At 40.3% G+C, this 10,930-nt stretch overlaps 1 protein-coding gene across 1 annotated transcript in view; it reads left to right on the top strand.

The window, feature by feature from the left end:
* The window catches only part of LOC127652712 (tectonin beta-propeller repeat-containing protein 1-like), a 33,936-nt gene continuing 23,006 nt past the window's right edge, over positions 1-10,930 (top strand). The window contains 9 exon segments of the mRNA XM_052139033.1: positions 1-95; positions 582-825; positions 2,402-2,587; positions 3,646-3,714; positions 3,717-3,770; positions 3,883-4,005; positions 4,329-4,503; positions 4,999-5,096; positions 9,131-9,232. Of these exon segments, the coding sequence (XP_051994993.1) occupies positions 601-825; positions 2,402-2,587; positions 3,646-3,714; positions 3,717-3,770; positions 3,883-4,005; positions 4,329-4,503; positions 4,999-5,096; positions 9,131-9,232 (1,032 nt within the window). The 5' untranslated portion in view covers positions 1-95; positions 582-600.

Here is a 10,930-nt window from a genome sequence, read left to right as displayed (position 1 = left end):
TATAATAATGCTGGCAATTAATAAACGGGTGTGTGATGTTTATAATGCACGGAATGAATGAAGACTTACTGCTTAATCAATAGAGAATATCGAGGGTAAGTTTGTATGATTTCCAGTGTATTTGACCAGAATATAAAGATGTCATGTGTAGGAATTTATTTTTGTAATGTCTTTATTTTCCTTTGGAAAATAACACAAAACTGGAAGACATAAGAAGTAATGTGCATAAATATGTTATATTAATTGAACTTATTAGATACTAATAAGGCTGTTATAATGAATTTACTGAGGCAGGTGCAAGTTGACCAGCTGGTATCTAGTAACACTAAACAGTTAACTGAATCTATTGCTTCTGAAATTTGAGTTATAGATCAGCTAAGATCATAAGAATCATCTATATATTAATCAAATATTATTGGTAAACGGTCAAATGGCATTTATTCAATTGAAATTGAGAACTTTATTAAAAGTAAATATTAAGCATTCTTGTCGTTATTTAATAAGCCACACAAAGTCGATACAATAAATATTTTATAATTTAAAGTTACGACTAATGAATAAAAATGAAGTTTGTTCTTAAGGTGCAGTGCATGATTGATCATGTCCGGATCGCTGCTGTGGGCAGTGGATGTGTACGGGCGGGTGTTCAGTGTGTCGGCCGCTAGAGGCCGCTGGAAGCGCACTGCAGATGTTCTGCTGGAGTTGAAGCGTGTGACGGGCTCTCAGCAGTGCTGTTGGGGCATCGGGTTCGACCATCAGGTGTACCTCAGTGTGGATCCCAGTGATGTGCCTATCCACCACCAGGAAGAGACCTATGAAAACCAGGTTTGTTACCATTGCCAGCTCCGTGAGAACTTTTTCTCTAGAGAATATTTCTCCAGATAGGGATATTTCGAAATTAAAATCTGTATGAACACTTAACTACTAAAAAACTGCTGAACATTTCCACTATGACAACGTGCTGTTTATTGACACTGAGACACTGATTTGAGAAAAATACCCTCCTTTTTTTATAATGTCAATTTTATTGTATGTAATATAACATATTACTGTATTATAGGTTATTTTAATGGCTTTTCAGCAATATTTAACAGAAAAAAAGGAAAACAATTATGAGGCATAAGGGTCATTGACAAATAAGTTTGTCTGAGGTGATAAAAATTAGAAATCTTTTAAAATTCTAGTTTAAAAAACGTTTTAGCTTCATATACATGTAGTATTTGACTTTTATAACATAGTTTTCAAGATTAATATGTTTTTCGTTTTACAAATATTATACAATTTTAAGTAAAGAATAATGTTCTCAGGTTTACTTTATTTGACATGACCAATAATGGCCTTATCATTAATATGTAAAAATATTGATATTTAATGATGATAAAATCCTTTTTTTTTCCTCTGTTGTTATTTTTATTAATTTTTTTTAAAGAAATAATAATACAAGATTGTTCTGCACTACTCATGCCAACATTTATTTATTTATTACTGTCTCAGGACGGTTACACTGCATGACGTTTTTTACTTTAAGCCCCAGAACAAATGTTAAAATGTGTATTCATGTAACTGCTTTGTGTGAATTGCATTTGCATTTTTTTATTTATTTTTTTAATAATTGAATTGGTCTGGACAAAAAAAAAAATGACATTGTGTCATGTCATTGACCCATAAAGCATGAAAGAGCAATGCTGGAAAAGATAACAAAAAATTAAGAGAAATTTTAATTAATAAATTGTAGATAATTACAACAAATGAATCACATGTGACAACAATTAATAAATGTGACAACTTGACAGGCAAAACAATTCAACATTAACCATACTTTCAGTATATAATCAACCCTTGCCTAAATGTATGGCAGTGTGTTATTATTGTGTTCAGTTTTTTACCCAACATCTAAAAAAAAAAAAAAAAAAGTCTCAAAATTGTCCCAAATTAATTTTGAAACTAGGTGTTTGACAACCACTAGAGACAATAAACTTTTTATGCAATTGAACTTTTGACTAGTTACTGACATAAAACACTTGTGAGAACTTCCTCAATTGACAAATTGAGTCTCAAATAAAACAACAACAGTTCAAAAGTACAGTAGTAAGAAAGCAATATTTACAACAAACAATTTTAACCAGCAGAATATATTAAGGAAGAAATCACTTGATTGAATCATTATCCAGTGAGTAATTAAGCAGAATAAAAGAAAGATGAATCTTAAGACTAAATATACACCAAGAGGGAGAATAGTAATAATGAACACAAGTATTGTGATAAACACAAGCACAAGACACAATGTTGTAGCAGAACACTGCTCCTCATATTATGGTATGAAAGGCTGTGGTGGTGCTGTTACCCTGCATTATCCAATGACCTCCTGAGCATCCTTTCTCTTTGTCTTTCTGTTCTACAGAGGTGGAACCCAGTAGATGGATACACTGACACACTCCTACCAACAGACTGCTGGCAGTGGACAGACGAGTCTGGCTTGAACAATCAGCCTCTTCAAAGCTTTGTGTTGCCCTCTACTAACTGGGAATGGGATGGGGACTGGTATGTGGATGATGAGAGCTGTGGGAGAGAATCCTCAGAGACAGGGGTAAGTGACATAATCTCAAACTCAACTCCAAACTCAACCCATCCAAAAATCATCCCCTCCCAAACTTAGCCCTCCCAAACTTAACATATCCCAAACATAAGAAATCCAAAACTGAACCCATTATTAACTAAACCCACCCTAAATGTAACCAATGCCAAACTGAATGTATCATAAACTTAACCCATACCAGACTCAACCCACTGCAAGCTCAATCACCCCAAACTTAACCCATTTCCAAATGCAATTTAATTTTGCAAAGTTTAACAATGCAAAACTAAAGTTACTCAACCTATCATAAACTCAACCCACCCTTAACTTAACCAATGCCATACTGAACTTTTCATAAACACAAACTCATTCCAAGTTAAACCCACCCTAAGCATAACCCATCCAAACATATCTCAAACTTAACCCATTCTTAACTCAACCAACCTAAGCTTAACCTATACCAGACTCAATCCATCCTAAATTTAAACCATCCCAAACTCAACCTATCCCAATCTTAACCTATTCCAAACTCAACCAACCTAAGCTTAACCCAATTCCAACCTATCCCAAACTCATCCCATCCTTAACCTAGCCTATCCCAAACTAAACCCATACCTAACTTAACCTATACCAGACTCAATCCATCCTAAATTTAAACCATCCCAAACTCAACCTATCCCAATCTTAACCTATTCCAAACTCAACCAACCTAAGCTTAACCCAATTCCAACCTATCCCAAACTCATCCCATCCTTAACCTAGCCTATCCCAAACTAAACCCATACCTAACTTAACCTATACCAGACTCAATCCATCCTAAATTTAAACCATCCCAAACTCAACCCATCCTAACCTTAACCCATTCCAAACTAAACCCATCCTAAACTTAACGGATACCAAACTCAACCTGTTCTGAACATAAACCATCACAAAATCTACCCATCCTAAACTGAACCCATCCCAAGCTGAACCCATTATCAACTCCAAACATAATTCATCACAATAATCTATAATAGTCATGTAATACTGCTTCAGTGTTTTCAGAATGAGTTTAAGTTTGGAAAATCTAGGGTTGGGAGTATTCTGTGGACTTCCCTGCCACCTTCACCAAAGAGAAGAAGTGGAACTCGTGCGTCCAGTCCACAGGCGATGGCTTTGCTACAGAAGCTATAAAGCCCTGGGATCATGGACCAAGGTACCATCACAGGTAAACACTAGCTAACCTGTTGTTGTTGTCTAACCATTAGATGGGAATCAGGAATATTTTATTGTTTCAATGGGGAACAACCAAAATTCATCTAATCTAGGTGCCTGTGGACAGAGGGAGACCTCCTCCAGAGCCCTTCATTGACATCAGCTGTGGAGGCTGGGACTTGAGTGACAGTCCTCAAAAACACATTTACCTGTGGTCCGTGTCCCAACAAGGAAAGGTAAGTGGAGACCTAACTGCAGCCTTTGCTATTAGATCTGCAGGGGACCCAATCATGAAAATTCTGTAATCCTTCACCCACCCTTGTATCATTGCAAACCTATTTGACTTTCATTGGCTGGTCAAGCGATTTCTTGGGGCTTTTTTTAGTACAGTATATTTGGGCTCGACAGCTGTGTAATCCTTATGGATTAACCACTTGCTCACAAGAATGTGAATAATCTCTCATTTAAACCCTCTCTGAACAATTTGTAATGTTTGTTACGAGTTGATTAACTATTAATATTACAACAGAACAGGACAAATGTGTGTATCTCTTCACAGGTGTGGTTTCGCAATGATATTCAACACCAGAACCCAGAGGGGACTTGCTGGGAGCCCGTCCAGGTGCACAGAGAGGTGGCTCAGGTTGGCGCAGGGCCAAAAGACCTGCTTTGGGTTGTTTTGTGGGATGGACAGTTGTTGGTCAGAACAGGCATCAGTAAAGACTGCCCTAAAGGTTTGATGCTGACAGATTTATTACTGGACTTTGAAATCCTTCTTTGAATTCACACATTCAGTATGCACTGCAGGACATACAGTACATGTTTTGAATGACTTACACATCACTGTTATTTATGTTAAAACTGTCATCATGGTCACAGTCATACATGTCAGAGGTATATACGAACATACAGCCACCCCAAAGATTATTTTGGACACTTAAGCCACACTTAAAAATGTATTAATTTATTTGCATTATAATAGAACATCAAACCAAATGGCATCTACAAACAAATGATGTTAGAGCTTTTCTCAGAACTAACTTCCCTTTCTCTTTTATCTATTTATTTATTTATAGATACTTTAGATAATAAGGTGAAATTTTAAGTGTGGCTTAAGTGTCCACATTCTTTTTAGGGCTACTGTATGTTACATTGATGATGGAAAGTATGTCATGCAACTATGTTAGATAACAAATAATGGTCTAAATGAGAGATTTTTATGTTTTCAGGTTCATCGTGGGAGCTGGTGGCATCTCCAAATCAGAAAGGAGCTGTTCATGTTGCAGTAGGGATAAATGTAGTCTGGGCTGTTACTAAGGACAAGAAAGTAAGATTATATTTAGTCTTGTAGTGCTTTGTACACTTCGTTTGATTGCCATTTATTTCAATTTGAATGATTTTTAAATTTAGTCTGTAATGTCATTATGAGCTATTCAGTTTATTTATAAATAATATCTAGCTGACATGCACATTAATTATATTCATTACACTTACAGGCACCGATTTGCATGATATTATGCTAATAAAATATATAAAAATGCATGAATTTATGTGCCGTTAACAATAATTCAGATTTTCACGAGACAGTCTGTTTTTCGTAGTCTAATACTGGATAAACATTCTTTCTTTATGATCGGTCATTATTCATTTCCAGTTGTGCTGAAATGAGTGTTTGGTAGGATTTGTAGCATCTTTACACTCTGTTCTCCATGTTTACTGAAAACATTGGCTGCAGTGCGTTATCTTACTGTTACATATATTTCAGTCTGAATCCTCCACTTACCAGTCATAAAAATGGCAAACTTTGCAACATTATTATCCTTCCCTCTGATAGCTCCGAAAAAGCTTTTGTTTTGTTCCCAATCATGTCAACTTTAACTGAGTAAAGTTTTGTGTTGATTTGTCATATCAATCAAAAGTTATAGCATTACAAAAATGATTTATCCTAGTGTCCTAAAGCCTCTCCAAACAAATAAAACAATAATTTTACCGTATAACTAATTGCACAAGCAAATACAACTATGACTAAAGGTAAGTTCTCTTTTCAAAGCATGTAGGCATGAGTAACAAGATCTCATTCAGTTCCATTCTGTGTCATTTGAGCCATCATTGAGTTTGTCTCATGTACTTGGCTTCATGTCCTGCAGACCATATGTAATTATAGTGAACTATCCTCCCTGTCCATATTTGGATGACTTCTGCCTCTGGTTGCAGCAATCTGAATCCTGATATGATTGGCTAAGCATTCCATGACTCTGGACAACATACTACATCATTTCTGATGAAGTCATCTGATCCAGAAAAGCTAACGTATTTGCAGCCAGATAGCACATTATATGCTGTGTTCACATTGTGCTTCGTATGAATTATCTAATGATCCAAGCGTCCGATTACGTTGCGTGTCTGCTCATATTAAAGATAATCGCCTCTTCTAAGTAATGTTATGTGATATTTTCCATTTTATGTTTTGTGATGTTATAAGCAGAAATGCGGCACATAAACAGCACCTGTTTACATGTATTGGCTGCTTTTCTTAATTATTTGGTCCAAGTCATCAATTTAAAAAGGTTTTTTTAAATAAAATTTTAGTTCCCCTTCTGTCACTCACTCGACGTTGTGTCGATTGTAATGACACAAGGGGCTTCTTTCTGAAGCCTCGGATACCTCTGAATATGAAAAAGGCCAATGCCAATTTGGCAAACAGAATTTGCATGTCCCGCCCCGGACATACGGGTATAAAAGGCGGGATGTGCCTCTGTTCAGTCAGATTCTTTCTTCGGAGCCGAGCGGTTGTGTGTGTTCAGCGAGCTGAAGCCTCACTCTGTTCCACTTCACTTCTAGAGAGCTGTCCTGTTGGATCTACGGCGCATTGCCAGCGGCTTTCCCCCTCCTCTGCACGCCAGTGCAGTCCACGCCCCTGGGCGCTTCGACAGTCTTCTAAAAGAGCAACACTCCTCTAAAAGAGTATTATTTTCAAATAAAAGAATTAACGCTTGGCATTGAATGTCTTTTTAAAGACGCGTCTTTATAAAGATGCCCTACCGCCTTTGCGTTGTTCCTGGACGCGGCAGATATCTCTCCGCTTCAGATGGCCATAGGTGCTGCCTTGCGCATCTGGGTCGCAATCACACAGAGGCAGCATTTGTGGATGGTTCATGTACTCATTGCGAGAACCTGACCATGGCATCGTTGTGGTCGCGGCTTTCCTTTCTCAAAGGAAACGCCACTCCAACCGCCCTCCGCGTTGCTCCTTGTTCCCATGGGATTGAGGATGACCCGGCTGGTGATGGAGGCGATTTGGGGAGTTCAGCGGGCGTGGTTTCGCCGGGTAAATCCCCACGAACCACCAGCCCCCCCAGCATGCTTGATTGCTTCCGTCCGGGCTCGACGTGAGACCGGCTCGCCTCACGGCCAGTCTGATGTCTCCGTTGGAGCCATGGAGCAGGATGATGACGTTGCCGCTGCATCGGAGAGCGTCACGGCGTCTGATGCGGAGGACTCCGCTCAGATGTCATATATGCTTGCCTGGGCTGCCGTGAGTGTGGGGCTGGACTGGAACCCTCCATCCTAACCTCAACCCTCACGGTTAGACGATTGGTTCCTCGGGTCAAGGCGCTGCTGGAAGCCAGGTTTCTACAGCCCTTACTTCATCGTACCCAAACAAGGAGGTGGGTTGAGACCAATCTTGGACTTGCGAGTTCTCAACCGGGCTCTGCACAAACTCCCGTTCAAGATGCTCACGCAAAAACACATTCTAAAGCATGTCCGGCATCAAGATTTCCCCCTGAGGAAAGACCTTCTTTCTCAGGGATGGGGCACCCTCTGGCATCCGTCCCCAGACATCTGCAACCTCCACGTCTGGCCCCTGGACGGGATGTGGAAGATCTGGGTTGTCTACCACCAGCTGTCGTAGACACCATCAACCAAGCCAGAGCTCCCTCCACCAGGCAGTTTTACACCTTAAAGTGGTGCCTGATCATCAGGTTTCTAAGAGGCGCCCTGAGGCTGATGCCTGTTCATGCCTGTTCCCCTCATGGGATGTCTCCGTGGTCCTTACGGGCCTTCAGAGAACCCCCTTCGAGCCTCTAGAATCAGTTGAGCTAAGTGCCCTCTCCCAGAAGACGGCCCTCCTCCTCCTAAAAGAATAGGAGTTGGAAAAGAACAGGAGTTGGAAAAGATTACTTTCCCCGATGTGTGTTATAGCTTGATGGCCCCAGCCTCATCTAACACTCTATGAGGAGAAACATAGAGAAAAGGCTAGCGCGGCCTGCTCCCATGATTGCCACGTCGCTTGTTCCCACCCCCCAAGGGAATCCTTGGCCAGATGCCGGGAACCTAATTAAAACAGTATGACGTCTTAGTGTGGCATCGGGGGAGGGTTATGGGCAGTCTGATGCTCATGCGCCTTTTGGCATGCTACAGTCTGCTGCACCAGCATCAGCAGATCACGTAACACGGTCAGTGAAGTTGGCACTATTGAATAGGGACCCCTTGTGTCACTACAGTCGACACAACGTTAAATGAGTGACAGAAGGGGAACGTCTAGGTTACTAGTGTAACCCCCATTCCATGATGGAGGGAACGAGACGTTGTGTCCCCCTTTCCACAACACTGTACCAAGCTGCTGTAATGGCCGAACCTTGTTTTGTCACCTGTTTTATTACCAGTGGAGAATCTGACTGAACAGAGTCACATCCCACCTTTTATACCCGTATTTCCGGGGGCGGGACATGCAAATTCTGTTCGCCAATTTGGCATTGGCCTTTCTAATATTCAGAGGTATTCAAGGCTCCCGAAAGAAGCACCTTGTGTCAATACAATTGACACAACGTCTCGTTCCTTCCATTAGGCACATTTTAAACTTAAATTTTTAACTTTAATTTAACAGTGCTTTTGTGTTTGATTGGTCGCTGTTCATTTACAGTGGTGCTGAAATACTGCATCTTGATGATTTACTGTATCTTTACTCCTTTGTTCATGTTTGCTGAAAACTGCAATTGCAGTGAGCATTTTAATCTTAATTTTTAATTAAGATTACATTTTTTATTATAATTTTTTTTTAGCTACCAATGTCTTATGAATGGGCTGTTCAGTTACTGCTTGCACTTTGCACATGCAAATTCGCCTACACACTTATGCCTAGACTTACTTTAGCTCTATGGCCATGCCCACTGACTTTGCACATATTGCATGTATCGCATAGCACTGCGCTTAAAATAGAGCCCCTATTATGTGACAGTAATGCAGCATACTGCCGTATCACATATTTTTTTTAAATAGTAGACAGTATACAGTGAATACAGAATAGTATGCAGTAAGCAGTACACTGGTATTCCATTCTGAACATTTTGTGTTGGACAGGTTTGGTTCAGGAGGGGGGTCAATTCTCACAATCCCACTGGATCAGGCTGGATCAATATTGGTGGAGAGATGATGATGCTCAGTGTGGGACCCAATGACCAGGTTAGATTACACACTGCCAAATGTCCTACATACAGAGGCAGCCATTCAAATGATTAAAACATACATGAATTCACTCTCTTTTGACAGTTTAGAGATGCACATGACAATGTTATTCACGAACAAACTACATTTTTACGTTTTATGAATAAAACGTGAGTTTATTGCCAAAGTTTAATACTTTGAGTATGGGGTTTGTTCAAATCTCTAACCCTAAATATGCACAATAGTAATAGTGGCAAACACCAATAACCCAAACACCCAACTAGTGATGAATTAGTCATTTGCTGTTATCATACTTCATCTAGTTATATTGTAATAATCATTTTCTCCTGCGTGGACAACTTTAGCAGTCCCATTACTTGCCCTTGGGGGACACCCTACCCCTATGGGGCAGTACAGACTATTCTGATTACACTGTGGTTTTTATGTGTTCTCAGCTTTGAGGATTAACCATCATTAGATCCTCAGATTCAAAGACCAATATATTCACCAGGCACAAGAGACCAACTGTATCTACTGTCCAAGTTCATACGCACAAACATGCACCATCCAATCACTGCCTCCGCTTAACGCTAGCCCCTCCCCCTCCGTCAGGACTGGCATGTAAGTTCTGGTGGCATCAGGTTTCCACGGGTGTTGATTTCAGGTGCTGGTGGGTCTTTCTTTCTCTCTGTAACTTGACCCACTGGTTCCCCCTGTTGCCTACCGTCTTGCCACAAGCCCCGCCCAGCCATATATATATATATATATACACCTCCAATTATCTCACCCTCGCACAGCCATATGGGAGCACATCTAATTTGAGTTTGGCCATGATCCATCATTCCATGCTTCACATTTCATTACTTACAAATCTGATATATATATATATATATATATATATCTTACACTCACCTAAAGGATTATTAGGAACACCATACTAATACATTGTTTGACCCCCTTTCGCCTTCAGAACTGCTTTAATTCTACGTGGCATTGATTCAACAAGGTGCTGAAAGCATTCTTTAGAAATGTTGGCCCATATTGATAGGATAGCATCTTGCAGTTGATGGAGATTTGTGGGATGCACATTCAGGGCACGAAGCTCCCGTTCCACCACATCCCAAAGATGCTCTATTGGGTTGAGATCTGGTGACTGTGGGGGCCATTTTAGTACAGTGAACTCATTGTCATGTTCAAGAAACCAATTTGAAATGATTCAAGCTTTGTGACATGGTGCATTATCCTGCTGGAAGTAGCCATCAGAGGATGGGTACATGGTGGCCATAAAGGGATGGACATGGTCAGCAACAATGCTCAGGTAGGCCGTGGCATTTAAACGATGCCCAATTGGCACTAAGGGGCCTGAAGTGTGCCAAGAAAACATCCCTCACACCATTACACCACCAGCCTGCACAGTGGTAACAAGGCATTATGGATCCATGTTCTCATTCTGTTTATGCCAAATTCTGACTCTACCATCTGAATGTCTCAACAGAAATCGAGACTCATCAGACCAGGCAACATTTTTCCAGTCTTCAACTGTCCAATTTTGGTGAGCTCTTGCAAATTGTAGCCTCTTTTTCCTATTTGTAGTGGAGATGAGTGGTACCCGGTGGGGTCTTCTGCTGTTGTAGCCCATCCGCCTCAAGGTTGTGCGTGTTGTGGCTTCACAAATGCTTTGCTGCATACCTCGGTTGTAACAAGTGGTTATTTCAG

Source organism: Xyrauchen texanus, chromosome 12 (genome assembly GCF_025860055.1).
Source record: "Xyrauchen texanus isolate HMW12.3.18 chromosome 12, RBS_HiC_50CHRs, whole genome shotgun sequence".
In the NCBI taxonomy this organism is placed as follows: Eukaryota; Metazoa; Chordata; class Actinopteri; order Cypriniformes; family Catostomidae; genus Xyrauchen; species Xyrauchen texanus.
Note: the sequence above shows the minus strand (reverse complement) of the source record. Positions and strands in the feature narration are given on the sequence as shown.